Source organism: Pteronotus mesoamericanus, unplaced genomic scaffold, assembly GCF_021234165.1.
Source record: "Pteronotus mesoamericanus isolate MK-2021 breed Mesoamerican mustached bat unplaced genomic scaffold, CSHL_Meso_final contig_221, whole genome shotgun sequence".
Lineage (NCBI taxonomy): Eukaryota > Metazoa > Chordata > Mammalia > Chiroptera > Mormoopidae > Pteronotus > Pteronotus mesoamericanus.
The window spans coordinates 5,713,147-5,735,343 of record NW_026555092.1 but is presented as its reverse complement, the minus strand read 5'-3'; the positions used below and the strand labels follow the sequence as shown (position 1 = coordinate 5,735,343).

Below are 22,197 nucleotides of genomic sequence, written 5' to 3'. Positions count from 1 at the left end.
AAATGAATTCATAAAAACGGGGCCCTCCTCCAACAGGATTACTGTCCCTACAAGAAGAGAGACTGCAGAAGAAAGGCCACATGAGGCAGCAGAAGAGAGTCATACTGAGTCAAACACTTGATCTTGGACTTCTGTCCTCTAGAACTGTGAGAAAATAAATTTTGGTTGTTTAAGTCACTCTGTAGTTATTTTGTTACGGCAGCCCTAGCAAACTAATAGGGATCAGTGTCACCACACTGCTTGGTTACCTTCTCACTCACTAACACTTTCTCAGTGCCCTGTCATACCCAGACTGATAAAAATGTTAGAGGCTCTGTCTTTTGCTCTCTCCTCTTTTCCTCCCTACACTTTCTCCACAGGTGATCTTACAATATTTCAGGCCTAGACCTCTCCTGAGCTCCAGATTCATCTACCTACCTCCTGGACAACTCCATTTGGATAATTAACAGATGTCTCAAAAGTCACATGACTTTGAGAAGATTAAAAAGTTCTGGTGACAGAAAGTAGTGATGGTTGCACAACACTGTAAATGTACTTAATACTACTGGTCCACAGAGACCATTGTATTTGAACAATAAAAAATAAATACTACTGATCTTACCTCCTTTCCTACCCCTTTATTGTCCACCCTCCCCCTAGCAGCCAGAGCAATCTTTCTAAAGGATAAGCCAGAAATTATTACTCCCTTACTTAAAATTAGCCGTTCATAGGTTACCATTGCATTCAAAATAAATTCCAAACTATTACCCGTGGCTTCCAAGGAGTAACACCATCAGGGCCCTGCCCAGCTACCTCTCCAACCTCATCTTGTCCCACACTCCCCTTCACTCACCAGGCTCCCTCCTCACTGGCTGCTTCCAGCTCCTCAAGTGTGCTGTCCTAGTTCCTAGATCTTTGCCAGTCAACTCGTTTTTGTCCATCAGGTCTCAACCAAAATGACTTCTCTGAAGCCTTTACTGACCCTGATACCCAGATTAAGTCTCCATCTCCATGATTTTTGTTTTCAAAGTGCCTTGTGCTCTTCCTCTGCAGTAACTTACTGCAATGGAAATATACAATTAAGAAATTTTGGTTCTACATCTATGTACTCTGACTGAAATATAAACTTTGTGACCAATAGCACCTGTCTGATTCATCTGAGCATTCAGCTCATAGTCAAATGTAGAACCTCAATAAATATTTGGGGATTGAACAAATAGTCTTTGCTCGATACCACTTATTAATTAAGTATTGCTAAAATGTACTGCCTTCTTATTAAGGCCCAGTACTATACCAAACACTTTATAAACACTATATGACTTAACCTTTACAGTGTTCCTATGATAAAAATGCTATTATTATCTCCTTTGGAGGATGAGAACACAGGGACAAAGAGGCGAAGTCACGTGCCCAAGGTCACACAGCTGAAGGGGATTGCATTTTTTGCACTGTGGGTAACTTTGTTATCTGAGCCCTGTGTGCGACCCAGGGGACCCTGGGATCCAGCCTCCAGACCAGCTTTATTATGACCTCTGCAGAGGGGTCTTTCCTTTCTTTGGGTCTCCTTCTCCTCTAGAAAGTGAAGGCGAGAGTAGCAAAAACAATAATGACAATTGTCCTCCTTTATGGAACACTTGCTGTGTGCCAGACACTTTGTGTCCTCACAAATACCTCATGTGAGCTTTACAAACACCTAGGAAAGGCAGGCACTATTAGAGGCAGGTTTTCTGTACAGTTAGCAAAGCTTGAACTTCAGGGCCTTGCATTTGCATGGGCCCACTCAAGGCACTGGGAGAGGCCCCAGCAATGTATTAGGGTCATGTATATTTTTATTTTTAATTTTAAAAATAAAATTGTAAGACTACAGTTGGTTTAAGACCCCTGTTTCTTCCCACTCTAATCCCACTTCCCAATATGAATGATTCCCAAGACACCTGGAAGTATGTGGGTGGAGGAGGAGAAACAAGGATATGTGTGGAACAAGAAGCAAAGCTATGCAAAACCCTGTCAAATATCATTAAGTTGTCATTTCATGTTGAGATCAACTAAAAAAAAAAATCTTTCCTATAAGGAATACGTGGCACATGCAATTATAAATGCTCCCTGCTATCTTTCTTTTTTGATAGGAATTACACAACGTACTTTATCAAAATTCCTGCTACAAACCTAGACTCAGTGCTACAAGTGGCATGTACATCTATGTGTGAAATGGCGTATTTATGTATCCTGACTCTCAAGAAGGAAATGCTTTTGACCAGCCATGTAAGAGAAAAGACAGAATCATCTTTCTATTCTCACTGTAGAAATGTATTTTTAAAAATCATTGACAGCATTACATCCTCCTCTTCCTTTATCTTCTTGAAAAATTTTGGCCCTAAAACAATTAGGTTGGGCACGATAAGGTAGAGGTATGTGCCAAAGCAGGAGGGAGCCACAGTGGCACAGAGCAGAAGTCAGAGCCCCGGGAAGGTGAGGAGGGCAACCACGAGGACTGGAGACCTGGCATGGGGTGACAGAGGCACAGCAGGGTGAAGAAGGGAACCCTGAGTGGGAAGGGGCCTCCTGACACAAGGTATCAGAGCCCAAGCGGGTGAGGAAGGTATCTCTCATGGGATTGGGTGGGGCAGAGACGGGAGATTGGTTACAAAGAGGGGTTTGATCCAAGTTAATAAACTAAGAATGGAAGCCAGATTTATCAGTGTCAGAGAAGGGAGGTTATAGACTCTCTCAAAACAAAATAGACAAATGAAATATTAAAAGAAAAGAAAAGAAAGAAAGAGAGGAAAATAGGAAGGAAGGAGAGGGGAAGGGAGGGAGAAAGAAACACTGATGTGAGAGAGATACATCGATCAGCAGTCTCTCACATGTCCCCAACTGGCCTGCAACCCAGGAATGTGCTCTGACTAGGAATGAAACTGGCGACCTTTCAGTTTGGGGACCTTTCAATTTAGCTAAGGCTGAATAAGTAAAATCTTAAAGAAAAGAATCAACCAATGAATGCATAAACAAGTGAAACAATACATTGATGTTTCTGTCTCTAAAACCAATAAATAAAACATTTTTAAATAAAAAATAAAGATACATAACTCAAGTCTAATCATTAAGAAACCTAAAACAAACCCAGATCAAGAGCTTAGCTACCAAATAATTACAACTCTTCCAAAGCATCAGGGTCCTAAAAGGCAAAGAAAGACTGATAAAGTTATCCAACTGACAAAGACTAGGAGGCAGGACAAAGAAATGCAAATATGAGATTCTGGACTGAGCCGTTTCACTGTAACTGATTTCACAGGAGCATTTGGTGAAGCTGAAATGGGGTCTGAGATTAGATGTTCGTTTCTTGATTTTGATGATTATATTGTGGTTATATAGGAGAACGTCTTTGTTTGTAGGAATTACACACTAAGGTATTTGAGAGTTCTGAGGCATTAGGTTAGCAATAATTTCCTCTCAAATTGTTCAGGGTAAAAAGAAAAAAAAAAGTTCCCTGTACTTGTAACCTTTTTGGGTTTGTGATGGTTTCAAAAGAAATAGCATTGACAGGTGAAGAGATGAACAAAACGTGTACTGCTAAAACACGTAGGCAAATATTGTCAGGCAACTTATCAGTAAAAGTATTTTGTTATTCTCCTGAGTTTCTGATGTTTGTGTTTTCAGTCCGCTTATTTTAGTTCATAATTGGTAGTGACCTGTTTTTTCATTTTAAATACCCACTTTTATACTTGCCTTTCTATCATTAAAGAGAGCCCTCCACCCTGGCCAGGTAGCGCTGTTGGTTAGAGCATCGTCCTGATACACCAAAGTTGCAAGTTCAATCCCCTGTCAGGGCACATACAGGAATCAACCAAAGAAAGTGTAAATAAGTGGAACAACATAATTGCTGTTTTTCTCTCTCTCTCTCAAATCAATAAATTAAAAAAGAGGGCCCTTCAAATTGTATAAATTTTAGGCCCCATAAAACCAATATCTACTATTGGCCTTTCTTACTACCCTTTTAAGGATAAAGAAACTGAAGCACAGAAATCTAAAGCAACTTGCTCAAGGTCGCTCAGCTAAGTGATGCAGCAGAATTTAGACCCAGGCAGTCTGACCCCAGAGTCTCCTTTGAGGGGAAGCTGTGAAGGTTGAGTGAGAAAAAAAGGACATGAAAGAAACTTTATAAATGTAAGGATTAAAATTATGAATAATCAAATGAAAGAGGTGTGCCTGTTTGTCTGCTGAGGTTTAATTCCTTAGGCAGCAGCAATGTGGGAGCAAAGTCCCAACATGTGCCAGAAACTGCTTGGAATTTGACATCCAGGACCTCACTTTGTCCTCACAGCAGCCCTGCAGGCAGGCATGACTATTCCAGAGGAAGGTCCCACGGCCAACAGAGATTTGGGGATCAGCCCAAGGTCGCAACTGGGAGCCAGGAGCCAATGCCAGGAACGGTGACAGTTGCCCAGGCTGGGTTTGGCAAGGCCCACAGACACAGTTGAGGACCTTCCCGCCTCTCTCACACCCCATGCCCCACCATCTGGGACAGTTGCCAGGGTCAGAGTTGCCATGTTGCTAGAGACAGAGCAATGGTTCACATCAGTGGGCAACAACTGCAAAGAAGGCAGTACCAAGGTGAGGGCCCAGGTAGCCATCAACTCTGGGAAACTCAGGCCACCACAGTTCTAACTGCACAATTGGGCCAATGGGTGTAGAAGAACAAGCAAAAACTTTGAAATCAGACAGATCTGGGCTCTCTCTCTCTTCTTAGTGGCATGACCTTGGGCAATTCACTTTACCTCTCTGAGTATCAAAAAGGAAAAACCTTACCTCCTAGGGAAGCCCTGAATATTAGAGCGGAAAGTTCCTGGCACATAGCAGGTATTCAATAAACAGCAGACATATTTCATTATTATTCTGTGAGGGCTTCCCCAAAGATACAGCCTTTCAGGAGCTCTAGGAATCTAGATTGGGGAAAGAGAGTTCTTAAGGCTCTTACTTCTGCAGAGGCCCCATAACTGGAGTCAGAGGAAGGAGCCTCACAAACTGCACAGTGAGCAAAGTCCTCCCAGCCCCCCAGAGTTCTGGCTCACTTCCCTGCAGCCTGTTCCTTACCAACAACAGGAGCTGAGCTCCAAGGTTAGGCAAACAAGCCAGTGATAAGGCACTTCCAGGTTGGGCCTTGTGTTCAAGGCTTGCCCAGCTCTGGGGCTGACTTCCAGCTTAGTGAGTCCTGCAGGCAGCAGTAGGGACAGCTGCCATGGCCACCTGCTGATTGTGCACCTGAGGCCTTGGTGTCCTGGTGCAGCTTGGGTTAATGACCCTGTTTATCCACTTGAGTCATCCGATAAGGGGCAGCCGGGCCAGCGGACAGGTGGCCCTATGCCCTGCACCATCCGCTTCATTGACTGAAGCGATATCAGGGCCACGTGGAACTCCCAAGTATCCCTCCCCCGGCACTTCCCCACCAGTCCTGCCAGGGTCAGTGTATTTCTTTTCTTTTTTTTTTTTTTTTTTTTTCAATGAACATGACTTCTGGAGTCAAGGTTGTGGGCCATCCCCCCCTCCTCCCCATTGGGAATATAAATAGCACCCACAGCGCAGAGCAGAGGGCGGGAGAGCTTGGAGGAAGGAGGAGCAGATCCTCAACCATGAGCTCCAGCCAGCCAGGGGCCTGCCCATGCCAGTGCGCTGCAGTGCGCCCAGCCATTCTGTATGCGCTTCTGAGCCCCAGCCTCAGGGCCAGGCCCTCTGAGCCCCCCACCCCTAGGCACTGCCTCTGCAGGCAGCACCGGCCTGTCAGGCTGCGTGCCCCCCATCGCACCTGCCGGGAGGCCTTGGACGTTCTTGCCAAGACAGTGGTCTTCCTCAGGAACCTGCCGTCCTTCTGCCAGCTACTCCCCCAGGATCAGCGGCAGCTGCTGCGGAGCTGCTGGGGCTCCCTCTTCCTGGTTGGGTTGGCCCAAGACACTGTGACCTTCGAGGTGGCGGAGGCCCCAGTCTCCAGCATACTCAAGAAGATCTTGCTGGAGGAGCCTAGCAGCAGTTCAGGCACTGGCCAGCGGCCGGACCGGCCCCAGCCCTCCTTTGCTGCAGTACAGTGGCTTCGGTGCTGCCTGGAGTCCTTATGGAGCCTGGAGTTGGGCCCCAAAGAGTATGCCTACCTGAAAGGGACCATCCTCTTCAGCCCTGGTGAGCTCCCAGACAGTCCAGGATGAGGGCCAAGGCTGGAGGGGGGGAAGGGCCTGGCCAGGGAAGGCACCGGCTAGGGATTTGACATTTGTTACCTCTTTGGGTCCTCCTTATACCAGTCATCTCATGAAAGAGGCTCAGAGAGGCTAAGTGACTTGCTGAAGGTCACAGCCAGGTAGGGGCAGAGCAGGAAGAGAGGCCCAGGTCTGTCCACACCAAAGGCCCTTGCCACTTTGCCCAGAAAGCTTGCCCTGACCCTCAGGGAAGATGGGAGTGGGGGAGGGGAGGGTGGGCCGACACAGCTGTGCCTCACAGGTAAAATTACGTGGGTTTAGATGGATCACATAGAGAAGAGGAATGAAAATGAGGGGGTGAGGAGAGGAGAGGGAGGAGCCTTTGTAAAATTCAACCAGGAAACCAGTGGATTGGGGTAGCGTTCTTTGTAATCTGGAGAGCATCTAAATGAAAATTCCTCACCAAGAGGATCCTCAAGAAATCATAGTAATTAATTATAATAATAGTAGGAAAATACTCTCATTACACTTACCATATGTTAGGGCCAATTCTGTGGTTTTACATACACCAACTCATTTAAACATCATAACAAGCCTATGCATTGGCTGGTGTGGCTCAGGGAATTGAGTGCCATACTGTGAGCCGAAAGGTCACCGTTTCCATTCCCAGCCAGTACACGTGCCTGGGCTGCAGGCTGGGTCCCCAGCTAGGGGTGTGCCAGAGGCAATGATCAATGTTTCGCCTGCAAATCAATGTTTTTCTCCTTTTCCACCTCCCTTCCCCTCTCTCTAAAAAGAAATAAATAAAAATTTTAAAAAATTAACAAGCCTAGGAAATAAGTACTATTATTATACCCATTTTATAGATGAGGAGACCAAGACATAGAGATCACATAACTTGTTGAAGGTCAGACAGGTAATAAGTGACAGCCTAGGATTCAAACTCTTCAGCATTACTCTATACTGCCTGCTCATAGATGGATGGATGAATAAAGTGGGAAAAAGTAAATGGAGGAGGTAGTAATGGGTCTCAAGGGCTGAGCAGTAGCCTCAGGTCTGGGGCCAGTCTCTCCCAGGGGCGGCGGGGAGTGGGGTGCTCACCAGCCCTCTCCACTCTCTGCCCACAGACATGCCAGGCCTCCAGGCCTCCTCCCACATCTGGCAGCTGCAGCAGGAGGCTCATCAGGCACTGTGTGAGGTCCTGGAATCCTGGTGCCCAGCAGGCCAAGGTCGTTTGGCTCGTGTCCTGTTCACAGCCTCCACCCTCAAGTCCATTCCTCCCAGCCTGCTTGGGGACCTCTTCTTTCACCCTGTCATTGGAGATGTTGACATCGCTGGCCTCCTCGAGGACATGCTTTTGCTGAGTGGACCTGCTCCAGTCCAAGCAGAGGTCAGCTGTAGCTTGGGCAGAATTTGGAAGCACTGATTTGGCCAAACTGCCTGCAAGGGTGACTCAGTGCCCCCAGAGCGGGCAGGCCTGTGCAGATGGTACTTGGCTCCCTAGGAGCAAGTTGGCCCTGGCCCAGCCAGATGGGCTCTATGGGCCCTCACTCAGCCACACCCTGTCTTGGCCTTCCTTGGTTTGGCACAGGGCTCCAGCTGTCTGGCTGGCCCTTGGTAGTCCCCATATTTTCTGGTCCAAGACTCCTGTCCTCTCTTGAGATGGGGATGGAAGCTTAGACTGCTCATTGGATAAGACGTCCTACTGGCTTTGTACAGAACTGACTTAACTTATTAGTTTTTATAATAAAATGTTTTACACCCTTGGAGCATGACACTGTAGTTTGTGCATGTAGAAGGGACCATCTGACCTCGGTCTCCAGCCTCCAGCCTCCAGCTCCCATCAGAGGCAGAGAAAGGAACCATAAGGGATGCAGGAGCTAGGCCTCAGAGAAATGGGATATTAATTTTCAGAATCGAGTGATGATTTCATTTCTGGGGATGAGATTTATTTTGCATGGGTCTGAATCCAGTTCAGAGCCCCATCATCTCCTTGACTTTATCTTTGGGGGAAAGAGGTTTCTCTTTGTCCCCAAGCCCCTCACCGACCCCTCCCTCAGCTCCTGCCTCCTACAGGCTCCCTCTCACCTCAGTGAGAGTTAGATCACAGACAGTAGGGGAAACGAAGCAGCCCATTCCAAATCTTAAACAGGCAAGGTCCCTGAAATTTATGCTGTTTGGCATCATTCACTTACCCCAAGCCTGCAGCCAAGAGAAAAGGATGGTCCATTATTCTCCTAATGGGAGGGGGCGAGGACACCCACGGCCGGCCTGGGAGCTGTTCAAAGGCCAAGGCAAGCAGAGGTTTAGCTGCCGCATTAGCTGTTAAAGTCTGAAGCAGCCCTGGCTGGCGTGGCTCAGTGGATTGAGCGCCAACCGACAGGTTGCAGGTTCGTGTCCCAGTCAGGGCACATGCCTGGGTTGCAGGCCAGGTCCCCAGTAGGGGGCGCGTGAGAGGCAACCACGCACTGTTGTTTCCCTTTCTCCCTCCCTTCCCCTCTCTGAAAATAAATAATAAAATATTTTCTAAAAAAGTCTGAAACACTTCCATGACAGTTGGTTCAGAGCCACTGCCCTAAGCCCCCTGCCCTCTCTTGCACTGCCTCTGTATCCCAATCCTTCTCCTGGAACCCATTCCCATTGTCCAGCAACTAGAGAGGCAACAGTTAGCATGGCCATGGCTTCCAGGACGGCTCCATTCAGCGCATGGTTTGTACCTGTTCTGATTGGTCAATCCCTGTTCCTCACTGTTTGTTAAATATTTTGAATAGCACCTAGGTCAGGGTGACTGACCCACAGGGCGGACAGGAGGGAATGATAACAACACACATGCCTTTGGGACTCCCGCTCAGGCTTCCTCCTTTCTCCAGCACTGCGGCCTGCCTTGACTGGGCCCCACCCCCTTCACCACCACAGTTTGAATTCTCACGGGAGCCAAGTTAATTATTGCTCAATGAGAGGTCATTCACTTAGGGACAACAGTCTAGGATTCAAGTCATCATTAAGGTCTCTCCCTAAGGTCCTCCAGGATCCGGACCACAGCTGAATTGGCCCTATACCCATTGTGGGCACCCAGTGGCAGCAGCAAGGCGCATGTCCCTGTTCCTTACCCTGTCACCTACTCACCACTCAGAAACCCAGAATGAGACAGAAACACACAGTTCAGACCCCACAACAAAGAGGCACACAACTCAGACCTATGGCTCTCACACCCACCTATACAACAAGACGTAAAACTCAGACACACCTACATAGACCCATGAAATAGACCCTCCATCCACCCACACACAGCACACAGCATGGAAATACAGACATACTTACTCAGTGACATGTAACAGACCCAAACACATCACACCGCAGAGACATGCACCCAGGCCAGACGATCATACATACACCCCTGCGCCCAAGGGTGGGACATGCAACAGAGGGACATGCTCACACCAGGGTGTGTTCTCCATCTTCTGTGTGTCACAGTAAAAGGAAAAGTGGCAGACCTGCACTTGCACATCTACAAGGTCTATCCAGAACCTGCAAATCCAGGTCAAACGGCTCTGCCTGGCATTTAGTGCCTCAACTAACCAATCACCCCCTTTCCGCATGGTGACCCCAACATCTACCCTCTTCTCAACCAGGCCATGCCCTTCTTAGCAACTCCTTCCAATCTGGACCTAATCAAATCCCCAAATAGAAATATCCCCCGCCCCCCACCCCGATTGCCTTTAGAAAGAGAGGAAGGGAGAGAGAGAAATATTGATGCAAGGGAGAAGCACTGATCAGCCGGCTGCCTCCTGCATGTGCCCAAAGAGGGGATAGAACCCACAACCCAGGTTTGTTCCCCGATCAGAAATCGAGCCGCATCCCCTTGGTCACAGGATGATGCTACAATCAACCGAGCCACACAGGCCAGGGCAGAAGTATCCTTTAGAGCCCAGAACAAGCCCTGCATCTCCCCCAACCCGTAATCCACCAGCAGACAGCCCAGCCCAGACCTCAGGCCCACAGGCTCCTCTCCCTGCCCTGCCCTTCCAGCACTTTGGCACACACGGCCCGTCTCACCTTGCAGACACAAGGGGCAATTCTTTACAGAGCAGGCGCCTTATGTCCCGGTAGGATCCAATTCCAGCAGATTTAGGGACTTCAGGTCATTCTATCTTTTCTGTCCCTTCACGAACTGATCCCATGAGTTTACCATTGCACCTCTTTAAACCCTCAGGCTGAGTCTTCCTGCCTGTTACCCTTCCCCTCCTCCAACTCTGAACAACCATTCATCAGAAGGCACGCCTCTCCAGTACCCACCCTAGTCTTTCCCCCTCAACTTAGGTTTCCGTCGTCCAAATAGCTTTCCTTATTAACCCTACCTTGCCCCTTTTCAAATGTCTTCCCTACCCTCCATCCCCCATGTAGTTTGGGAGCTACACTTCTGTTTGCTTCTTGGCTATCTCTCGAGTCACTTCTTATGTCCTACCCAAGCCACCTGCAAGAAACACAAAAATAGCAAAACTAAAGAGAGAATTGTAGTACAATGTAATAAGGAAAATACAGTAATGCTTTCTCCATGAGACTGCAGGTTTCAAAGGTGGGGCACTCTTTCTCCTTTATAAGCACCCTCTTAGGAATGGGACCTGTGTCTCATCAACCAGGGAAGGTAGAGAAGTTTCAGACAGAGTTTGAAACTTACTCAAGGTTTGGGTAGATCACTGTGCTGGGATTTGAACACAGGCCTGTGGGACTCTAGAAACCTGGTTCTTGCCACCAGCACAGGCTAGAGTGAGTCACGGCAGTGTGGGACTGTCTGGAGCCAGCTCAGCCACTGTTTACTGACCATCTACCTTTCGGCCATGATCTCTGCTCTCAGGCAGTGCCAGGGATGACTCACTAGGAAGCAAGGTCAGTCTCCGGTACTATTTTGTTATCATTATTATCGCTACCTTCATCAGCCAAATCACTGACTGCTTATTAAGCAGTCAGCCAATGATGTGAGCTGTGCCCTGCACCGACACACCCTGGCCTTCGGGCAGTCATGTATCCTAGAACCTATCAGGCCTCCAAAAAGCCAACACCCACTAGCCATCCATCCACTCATTCCGTCATTCAACATCTCTCTTGACATCCACTTGTACCAGACCCTGTGGTAGATACCAAGGGACACAGAATAAATAAGATATAGTCCCTAGTTTCATTGAATATCCTATATGGCAAAGAGAGACATATAAGTAGTAATTGTAACACAGAGTGATCTGAAGTGTGATAGAGGGAATACAAGAGGCAGCAGGAGCTCAGAAGAGGAAGTGATTAAATCTGCCTGGAGGTGGGAAAAATGCTTCAGCCAGTTGGTGACTGATTTGAGCTAAAGCGAATTAATAGGGATTTGCCAGACAAACAGAGGGACTGGTACTCCAGCCAGAGGGGATGATAGGTGCAAAGGCACAGACGTGTCAGAGAGCACTGCAGCAAGAGATGGCGGACAAAGACCGTGTCACAGAACAAAGCAGCGGAGAAGGCAACCCCTGTAGAAGTGGTGGAGATGACAAGACTAAGCTCTCAGGGGAATCAAGATTAACAAAGGGGACCGCCCATTCCTGGCAGATCATTCTGGGTAGCTACTAAACATTTATTGAAAGCTGTGCTCTAAACACATTACATGGATTGTTATTTCTCACAACAACTCTGTGCTGGAAGTGCTATCATTAACTCCATTTTATAAATGAGGAAACCAAGGCATAGAGAGGTTAAGTAACTTGCTCAAGGTTGTACAGTTAATTAGTAGTAGAGTCAGGATTTGAACTCAGGTGCTCTAGATTTAGGGCCTGCGTTCTTAAACACTATGCTATCGTGCATCTTTACAGGTTAGGGATAATCAACTGGAAAATAAATTTTACTATAAGGCAGAATGAGAATGAAAATGTAGTCTTGGTTACCTTCAGGTTTAAGGTTTTTTAAAGATTTTATTTATTTATCTTTAGAGAGAGGGGAAGGGAGAAAGACAGGGAGAGAAACATCAATGTGAGAGAGATACATCTGATCTGTTGCCTCTCACACACCCCCAGCTGGGGACCCGGCCTGCAACCCACGCATGTGCCCTGACTGGGAATTAAACTGGTGACCTTTTGGTTTGCAGGCTGGCGCGCAATCCTCTGAGCCACAGTAGCCAGGGCCCAGGTTTAAGTTTCTGATGACAAATCTGATCTGTGTGTTCCCCCAAGGAAGTGGCCCCAAGTTTTCTGGAGGGAGTCCCCAGCCAACACCTGGTGGCACATTCCCAAGTTAGTGCCAGGAATATTCATTCCACCCATAATGATTTACTGAGAGCCTACTACATGCCTAGCATCTTCCCGGAGGTGGAAAAAATGTGAGGTCCTGGAAATTTGGTTCCACAAATGGCAACTGTGTACAATCATAACTGTATAACTTCTTGGGTCATCTAACAGTTTTTCCAAAGCACACCATCTTTACTTGGTCCACATTGTTCGCTGTAAGGCATTTATTTTTCAATTTTCATATCTTCAAAAATACAGTTTTAACTGAAACTTTTTGTATAATATACAGAAAAGTACACAAAGCATACATGTATAGATTGACAAATTATCACAAAATAAATACTCCTGTAATTACCATCCAGCTCAAGAAATAAAAGAGCATTAGCAACATCCCAGAAACCCTCCCGTCACTGTCCTCACCATCCTTCCAAAAGGGCATCACTATCCCTGGTTTCATAAATGAGATTTCTTGTCCTCAACTTTATATAAATGCAATCATATAGCATGTACACTTTTGTCTTCGACTCAATATTGTCTGAGATTCATTCTTCTGTTGTGTAGCAGTAATCCATTCATTTTCATTGCACAGCATCCCAATACACTGCAATTCATTCACCCATATACTGCTGATAATCATTTGGTTCATCAAATAGTATTGCAAGGGTTATCCTTGTACATATCTTTTGGTGCACAGATGTTTGCAGATCTGTTGTTATGTAACAAGAACTGAAATACCAAGTCATAGAAAGTGTGTTCAACTGCAGTAGATATTGCCAGTTTTCCAACATGGTCCTACCAATTTACACTTCCAACAGTGAATTTTAGAATCCAGATATAACATCGCCCACATTCACAATTACCCAAGTCATTAGAATTGTTTTTATTTCTCAAATAGGTATAAATTGGTGATCACAAAGTGACCACTTGCTTTGGTTTTGAAATATGAATTATTTTCCCTTTTAAGATGTTTTTATTAAAGTTGAATAAAACAAAATCATATTTATAAAATATATGTAAAAAATAACAGTACAATGAACATTCATCATTGTCCCATAGGTCATTATTACCATCGTTTGAAGTTCCCAAAGGTAGTGAGTACCCTGAATTTTGGGTTAATCATTTCTTTACTTTTCTTTATGGTTTAAAGCATATTTCTCTATGTATCCCTAAAAAACATTTTTAGTTTGCATTTTTGAACTTTATATAAATAGAATAATTGTTTTCTGACTTGCTTATTTTCACTCTACATTATATACCTGAGATTATTAGTACTAAATGCCAATTTCACTTACAAAAAATACAGCTATGAATGTTCATGTATACTGTTAAATAAAAACAAATTTGGACTTAGTAAGGAAAGACTTTATTTGAAATGATTATTGGAATGGAGGAAAGGACCTGTTGCAATAGGAAGTGGGAAGCTTTTGTAATGGGAGAACACTCTGATCATAAGATCAGCATGTGTTTCAAGGGTAAGGTAAGAGCTATTCTTTCATAGGGAGGAGTAAACAGGCAGGAAGAACTGGGTATGAGGATGTGGGATGACCAGGATTGGCGTGATAGGACAGTAGATCAGAGGTTTTACCCTGAAGCCAGTCTATTCTCTGGAGGAGCTGTTAAGGAGGGGCTGTGTGCTGAGAGAGCGGGGGGGGGGGGGGGGGGGGGGGGGCACAAAGTTCAGGGACCTGGGGGAAGGAGAGAAACTTAACCAAAGTTTGGTTAATAAGCTTTTTCTTGTGATTGATAGTGGGGACAAGCAGTTCATCTAAACGTTTATAAGGCAAAGAATTGGAATTTGGATCCTGTGCATTGCCACAGGGAAACAAGGGGGTATCCATAACTTTTATTTGTCATAGAATGGTGTTTCTTTGCAGTAACCTGTGTTCCAGAACCCAGGTTGGGAGCGGTTTCTTAACCTTCCCCGTTTTCCAGGATCACAGGGTTGGTAAAGTGCAACGATGTCTATACACCTCTTGATAAGCATAAGCAAGAACTTCTGTAAAGTCTATACCTGTAAGTGGAAATGCTGGGTCAAAAGGTACGTGCAGCTTCACGTTTACTGGGCAAATTGTTTCCCAAAGTGGTTGTACTAGTTTCATGCTTCCACCACCACCAACAGTGTATGGTATCGCCACCTGCTCCACATGGTCGCCGACACCTAAGGATTTATTTTTTCTTTTTTTTGCCAATCTGGTAGATATGAAGTGGGTCTTTTGGCCCTTCCTTGATTATTAATGAGATTGAACATCTTTAAGTATCCATTGGAAGTGATTCTCTTCAGTGGAGTGACTTCGGCCCACTTTTCAACTGGATTATCTTTTTTTAGTAATTTGTGTAAGTCTACCAGTGTTTTGGTAGAATAAATGGATAAACGATTGAAAAGTCTCTGAAATAAGAAAGAACTGAAATTAGATTGGGGAGATTTCCCAACCAAAAATCTTGAAAATTGTGCCTCTCGCAGGCTTCTAATTTGATCCTCCTAAGAGTTTATTAGAGTTCTGTAACCTCACATCTCCGTTTTTTCTTTAAAAAGTCCTCACCCAAGGATATATTCACTAATTATAGAGAGAGAGAGGGAGAAACATCAATGAGTACGCACCCAGGATCGAACCTGCAATTTCGGTATGTGCCCTGACCCAGGGACATCCCGCAACTTCTTAGTGTACGGGACCACGCTCAAACCAACTGAACCATCTGGCCAGGGCTCAGGTGAGTTTTTCTGTTACCGCACTTGGTAGGATAAGGACCCCCCACAAACCTCCCCAAGACCTCCCCAATTACAGGTTCCAGTTCTACACCCCCCGCGGATCAATCAAGGATTACAAGGCGTTCTGACACAGACTCTCTGCGTCGCTCGCGGTGTTCTCGAGAGAATTGGTTCCAGCCGGTCATGTGACAACCCAAGATGGCGGTGCCCAGCGAGGGGGAGGAAGAAGCGACAGTTTACCTAATTGTGAGTGGCATCCCCTCCGAGCTGCGCTCGGCCCAGCTACGGAGCTACTTCAGCCAGTTCCGGGAACAGAGCGGCTGTGGTTTCCTTTGTTTCCATTACCGGCATCGTCCTGAGCGGGCAGCTCCCCAGGCTACTCCCGACTGTGGCGTAGGCCAGAGTCGTGCCCAGATTTCAGTAACGGGTGCCCGCACTCTCTCCACTCGGGACTCTGCTACCGCCCAGCCCCGCACCTGTTGCTGCGTTATCTCGGTACGGGGGGCGGCTCAAGCCCAGAAGCTTCTTCGCATGTATTCGGGCCGCCCGTGGCTGGATGCTCAGGGGACTTCGTTACCCGGTCGTTGTTTCATCCGCAGACTTCGGCTACCTGCTGAGGCATCAGGTATGGTTGGGAAAAAGAACAAACTGGACCTGGAACGCAAGCACCTTTCCTGACAGGTGATGAGGATAAGTCAGTTCTTTGGTTACGACTATTTAGGAGTTCAGGTCTTTTCTGGACAGAGCTTCAGGCTCAACTTGCACGGTAGTTTACTCAGGAAAACAAAAACAAAACGGAAGAGGCCTGTGCGGATGATCTGACATTTTCCATTTAATATGTCCCCTTCGAGACCCTATTCTCTATCTGAAAGGATTGATAAAGAAGGATAAAAAGGAAATCAGGTTTATAATCCTTTTATTGTCTTTATCATGCTGTCATCTTCCTTGCTCCCCACCCAGTACTCTCAGCAAGATGCAAATGAAGAGACAATTTCTTCTCTCAGGACAGCTCCCATTTTCATGGGAAATCACTTTGATGGTGAACAGGAAACAGTGCAGAGCCCTCTAATTTATTCATTCAACAAATCTAGCTTATATTGTTAGACCTAGTGTTACTCCAGCTGGTAGGCAGAGACCAGTTGGACACACTCTGTCCAAAGAGGAAGAGTCCAGAGAGGAAGTCAGATTTCTAAAAAGGTAATTGTCACAGAGATGCCATTCTAATTGTTTATGTTTACTGAGCACTTCCTGCATACTTAGGAGGCACTCTTCTAAGGCTTTCATTTCTTTATTGACTCCTCACAACAATGTAGGGTAGGATCTATTGTTACCCATTTTATAGGTGAGGAAACTGAGGGATGCAGAAATTACGTTACTTTCCCAAGGTTGCAAAGCTAGTAGTTGGCAGAGTCATAATACAAACCCAGGTATTTTGCTCCAGAGCATATGCTGTTTATCACCAAGTGCCATGAGAAGACAGAGGAGGAGAAACCGATTTCCTATAGGGATCAGGATTTTCATCTGGATCTTGAAAGATAACAGCATTTGTGGGAAGGAAGTGGTGTTTAAAGTAAATGGTATTTGCAAAGACACAGATGGGGATGGAAGGGCCCATGAAAGTTTCAGAGCATGTTAAATTGTTCAATGTGGCTGGAGCACATAATATGAGGGTGTGCAGGGAGTGGGGGTTATTGGGAGTTGAGAATCAAAAGGTCGACAGGAACCAGATCTGGAAGAAACTTGTGTGTTCAACTGAAGTAATGAGAAATCCCATGAAATTACTAGTTGGTTCTGGTCAGGGAATGGAGGAAGGGACTCTGGGAAAGTTTGAAAGAGAGGAACAACATTAGACTAAAGGATTTAAACCTTGACCAATTTCTGGCTCAAGTGTTGCTGGAGGCTTCTAGGAATCAAGAGCCATTTTTTTTCTCTGCTTCCCAAGGTTTGGGCACCTTTCCTTTCAAAACCCGGAAGGAACTGCAGAGTCGGACGGCTAAGAGTGAAACATTTACTCTTTTTGACCTGAAGCAACTGCCAGAGCTGAACCCACCAGTGCTGATGCCCAGTGGGAATGTGGGGACACCCCTGCATGTCTTTTTGGAGTTGATCCGGGCCTGCCGCCTGCCCCCTCGGATCATCACCCAGCTGCAGCTCCAGTTCCCCAAGACAGGCTCCTCCCGGCGCTATGGCAATGTGCCTTTCAAGTATGAGGACTCAGAGACTGTGGAGCAGGAAGAGCACGTATATACAGCTGAGGGTGAGGAAATACCCCAGGGAACCTGCTTGACAGACATATCAGCCAGCCTCTGTGGAGAGATAGTGGAAGAAGGGGAAAAGGAGGACGAAGAAGAGTCACACTCAGATGACGTGAGTACAGTGAGCCACACTGTCCTTGCTGGCAGCTTAGAGAGGCCAAGGCCTTAAGAATACCACTCTTCATCCTAGCTGGGTAGCTTAGTTGGTTGGAGTGTTGCCCAATGTGCCAAGATTGCAGTCCATTCTCCTGCCAGGGCACATACAAGAAGCAACCAGTGAATGCATAAAAAAGCAGAATAACAAATCAATGTTTCTCTTTCTCTCAATCAAAAAAAAAAAAAAAAAAAGGATACCACTTTTCAATTGTACATTACAAGAGTTCTGAACCTGGAGTCCTCAGGAGGATTCCAAAGTATTGGAACTCCCTGACATTAAATGTAATACAGCAATTGCATGTGCAGATATACATTTCTTTGGGAAGGGGGGCCATAACTTTTATCAGAAGATTCTCAAAGGGATCTTCTTTTCATTCCTCAGAAGGAATGTGAAGAGGGTCCTTTTCATAGGTGAAAACCTACAAAGAGCTAAGATCATCTAAGGAAGTAGAGGCAGAGGTGGCAGGTGAACCCACTCCCCTTCGCTGCTTGTCTGACCTCTATGTGCTTTCATTACATGGCTGAGAAGTCATCTCTGTTTTCTGACCTTGAGCCTGTGGATTGAACACTAGCTTCCACTTCAGTTTTATCAATGAAATACACATTTCTTCTACCTCTTTCTCTGAACTTGGTTATTTATCCATACAGTCAGGGGAGGTGTGATTTGTTGAGAAACTATTTATTTCCATTTTACAACTTCTATTTATTTTTTTTATTTTAATTTTACTATATTTTTTCTATTACCATTTATTCCCCGCTGTGTTCTCTGCCACCTCCAGCCACCCCCTTACACCCCTCCACCCACGATAGAGAAACTTTCTGTTTTATTTTTTATTTTTTGCACACTCTGGGTAAAAAGTAATTCACCTATGTTTTCAAAGCTTCGAGAACAGAGTTGCTAACACATCTGGACCACACCCTAGTCTGGTACTGTCCTGACTTTTCTCTGGCACCTGTTCTGCAGCAGTGATTCTTGGAAGGCTCTTGAACTTTAACCCTGACAGGGACCCCCAAGATTTCAAACCATGATCTATCATGTTCCACAAGTCCGGCCAAGCAGTGTAAACACAGGGCCTAGCACAGGATCCCAAAGATATTCTAAGACCATTTTCTGCCCTCAGAGAGCTTTAAATCTCCCTGGAAAGCATCTGGAAAAGCTATATGGTGTGGTGGGCTGGGTTTGAATGCTGGCTCTGCCACTGTGTTGGTGTACTACCTTGGGCACATCACTTTACTCCTCTGAACCCAAGTTTCCTCATCTGTAGAATGGGGGTGATGGTACTTACCTCATAGGGTGGTTGGGGTGATTAAAGGAGCTAAGTTATGTGAAGGGCCTGACACACAGTAGAAAATAGGTATTAGTTCTTGTCCCTTCTTTCTTTGTGATATCATGTATAAATGCCTAAACAGTGTGTACTAATTAAAACTGAGAAGTTCGGAGACCAGTGAGAGTGTTGTGGGCCTCAGTGTGAATGGCTCCATTTAGACTGTAGAACTTGAGAGAAGAGGAAGATTTAACCAAGTGAAGAGAAGATAGTGAGAGGCAGGAGCAGATATTTCAGGCAGGGGGAACAATATGACCAAAACAGAAATAACAGTGAAGCCGCCTTGTCTGGGGAAAGAGCCAAGTATGTTGAGAAACGGGATGGAGAGATGTGTTGGTCAAGGCCTCAAGAGCCTAGCATGTGTTGCATCTTGGAAGATTTGGAGGAATGATGCTGAGGGCACATTTCATGGGCCTCCAGTGCCCTGAGCTGCCCTCCTTGTGGGCCTAAGGCCAGGAAGCCAAACAGCTGAGTCACCTCTCTTCTCCCAGGACGATGACCGGGGTGAGGAGTGGGAGCGGCATGAAGCGCTGCATGAGGACGTGACCGGGCAGGAGCGTACCGCTGAGCGGCTCTTTGAGGAGGAGATCGAGCTCAAGTGGGAGAAGGGCGGCTCTGGTCTGGTGTTCTACACTGATGCCCAGTTCTGGCAGGAGGAAGAAGGAGGTAATGCTGGCATCAGACAAGGGTGGGAGTGATTCCTGCTGCATCCCCTGGCAGCGGGCCCAAATAACGCGTTAGGAAAGTGGCTTGCCTTAATTGTATACGAAGGACCAGTTAGCCTGTTTAGGGGTGGGACAATCAGTGGGGTGGTAATAAAGTGCCCTCCTGCAAATTCTGAATGACCTTTCCAGAGGAGAGATTTAAAACTACTATCAAAGGCCTCAAGTTCTAGAACATATGTATAAGTCTAGATTTAACCCTCAACAGGACTGACACTCTGCTTAATGTTTTTATACCTACAGACTTCGATGAACAGACAGCCGATGACTGGGATGTGGACATGAGTGTGTACTATGACAGAGGTACTGGTACTGGGCCAGGGGTTGCAGTACTGGGAGATGGAACAGGTGCCCTGGGTCTTAGACTGACAGTTTACCGGACCTGTTTAGCAGAGGCTGAGACAGGACACCAGTTCCCATGGGGTAGCTCACTGAGAGGGTTCCTCTCTTAAGACATTCTAGTTGAGTACATTAAATGCTTGTTGTAGGCAGAGCCTTTTTCCTTTCTTCTGGAACAAGGACATGAAAGGACAGCCCTCAGGAAGCTCTGGTTCTGGTGGGCAGACCAGGGTAGAGTGGAGATCGGGAGCTCATGCTCTGGTTAAGAATTAAGAGTCTGGAGTCCAAAATGACCTGTGTGGGGAGAGAAGGGGAAGACCTGGGTTCTAATTCTGTCTTTCATTTGTTGGCTCTATGATTTTTCTGTGCCATAATTTCCTCATCTGTTAAGATGGGAAAACCTTGGTTCCTCCTTTTGGTAAGTTCCCGGTCTAATGAGAGGGAGAATAATAAAGTAATAAAACACCATAAAGATGAATATGGAAATTTTGTGAGGTCCTAGAAATCTGATTTTCCCCTCCTGCTGAGAAAGACCCTTCTGCAAACTGGGCTCTGCTTCCTCAGATGGTGGAGACAAGGATGCCAGAGACTCTGTTCAGATGCGCCTGGAGCAGAGACTCCGTGCTGGCCAGGAGGACTGCTCCGTGATCCAAAACCAAGTGGGCCCCTTTGAGCGCCACACCAAGGTACTATGCCCAAGCCATTGACCTCTTTTCCTTCTCTACCCCCATTCTTTCTTTTCACCTTCCATCCCCTGCCCTCCATGAGAGCCCCATCTTTTGAGTCTTCTCCCTTCCCTCTGCAGGGCATTGGGCGGAAGGTGATGGAGCAGCAGGGCTGGGCAGAGGGCCAGGGCCTGGGCAGCCGCTGCTCAGGGGTGCCTGAGGCCCTGGATAATGAGGGCCAGCACCCCAGATGCAAGCGTGGATTGGGGTGAGTATGGCTGTGGAATTTCTCTGGGGTCCCAAGCTAGCCTTTCAGCTGTACCCTGCTTCCCCCTTCTCTCTGGTTTTGGGGTGGGTGCTGGACACTCCTAGGGGGTGAACTTCAAAGCAGAGTTAGAAGGGAAAAAATGGTCTGGATCTCGGTGGGGGGGTGGGGCGGAGAGGGTCATTCCCTTAGTCTGAGGAGTTTGGACTTGATTGCCATTAGGAGGTGACTGTGAGTCACAGAGTTGTGACAGCTGTTTTAAACTTTGTATACTACTTAAAATGAAAGCAGTGAGGCCCCTGGTTGCTGGCACTGTCAATGAATGGATAAGGGGGCTGGAGAGCAAAGATCCAAACTTAAAAGGCTCTGTCTTTGGAACAAACCAGATCTGTAGTAGCTACTTCCCTGTCCTTTCCCAACCCATTTAACTGGGGTTTCAGAGAGAGCTGGGCCCTTTTTAATCCAGGTACCACGGAGAGAAGCTGCAGCCATTTGGGCAACTGAAGAGACCTCGTGGAACTGGTTTGGGGCTCATCTCCACCATTTATGATGAGCCCCTACCCCAGGACCAAGGGGAGTTGCTGCTCCGTCGCCAGCCACCCACCAGCATGAAGTTTCGGACAGACGTGACGTTTGTGAGGGGTTCCAGCTGTGCCTTGGACAGCTTCTCCGAGCCTGAGTGACAGATTCAGGGGCTTCCTTAGGGTTACTCGTAAGTGCACAGTGGCAGCCCTCTGCCCCAGCCTTATCTGCCAGGAAAGCAGGAAGAAATCTCCCACAGAAGCAAGAAGTCTGGGAGCAGCAACCTGTGAGGCTCCTTCAGGGTGCTTTGCTATGAACTTGCCTTCTGGCTCTCTACCTCAGGGGCGTTTTTACAAAAAGCCCCCTCCCCTCCCTTTTGACATCAGGGCTTAATGATCTCTTCATAGGTCTCCTCATTCTTGTCTCTTTCTGGGCTTGCTGCCGTTGCCTCCCTTAGCAGTTTGAAAAGCTGGATTGACTGAGATTACTTATGACCACAACCTTCCTTGGGGTGTGGTCACTATGAAGGCCAGAAAGAGTGGGAAAGGGACCTGTAAGAGAAGATTTGTGCTCAGAAGAGGCGGTCTTGGGGCGGGCCTTCCACTGCCGCGATCCCTAACTGGCTAGGACTGACTAGACAGTGGAGAATCCGCGGCAGGTGGCCCAGATCTGTGACTGAAAGCAAGAATAAATAAACTTGTGACCGAATTTCTCTCTCTCCTAATTTGGGTCTGGAGGAAAGTTGCAGAAATCCCGAGAAATAGTTCTCACCCGGACTCCAAGTTTCCAAGTACGCCTCACAACAAAACCCATCCCTCCGCCA

The 22,197-nt window shown here is 46.7% G+C and overlaps 2 protein-coding genes across 2 annotated transcripts; both read left to right on the top strand.

Annotated features, from left to right (window-relative positions):
• The first annotated feature begins 5,531 nt into the window (after positions 1-5,531).
• On the top strand, positions 5,532-8,623 carry NR0B2 (nuclear receptor subfamily 0 group B member 2). The gene is made up of 2 exons (XM_054571807.1): positions 5,532-6,147; positions 7,289-8,623. Exons 1-2 carry the CDS (start codon positions 5,607-5,609, stop codon positions 7,585-7,587), a joined length of 840 nt encoding a protein of 279 aa, XP_054427782.1. The 5' UTR covers positions 5,532-5,606; the 3' UTR covers positions 7,588-8,623.
• A 6,655-nt stretch (positions 8,624-15,278) lies between these two features.
• Positions 15,279-22,194, top strand: GPATCH3 (G-patch domain containing 3). Its single transcript, XM_054571803.1, has 7 exons — positions 15,279-15,750; positions 17,068-17,492; positions 19,353-19,527; positions 19,827-19,886; positions 20,487-20,608; positions 20,728-20,855; positions 21,319-22,194. Exons 1-7 carry the CDS (start codon positions 15,324-15,326, stop codon positions 21,533-21,535), a joined length of 1,554 nt encoding a protein of 517 aa, XP_054427778.1. The 5' UTR covers positions 15,279-15,323; the 3' UTR covers positions 21,536-22,194.
• Positions 22,195-22,197: the final 3 nt, after the last annotated feature.

Coding starts and splice junctions, on each gene's coding strand:
- GPATCH3 (XM_054571803.1), top strand. CDS start 15,324: ATGGCGGTGCCCAGCGAGGGGGAGGAAGAAGCGACAGTTTACCTAATT. Junction 17,493..19,352: donor AAGAGTCACACTCAGATGAC/GTGAGTACAGTG, acceptor CTCTTCTCCCAG/GACGATGACCGGGGTGAGGA. Junction 19,887..20,486: donor GAGTGTGTACTATGACAGAG/GTACTGGTACTG, acceptor CTGCTTCCTCAG/ATGGTGGAGACAAGGATGCC.
- NR0B2 (XM_054571807.1), top strand. CDS start 5,607: ATGAGCTCCAGCCAGCCAGGGGCCTGCCCATGCCAGTGCGCTGCAGTG. Junction 6,148..7,288: donor GACCATCCTCTTCAGCCCTG/GTGAGCTCCCAG, acceptor CTCTGCCCACAG/ACATGCCAGGCCTCCAGGCC.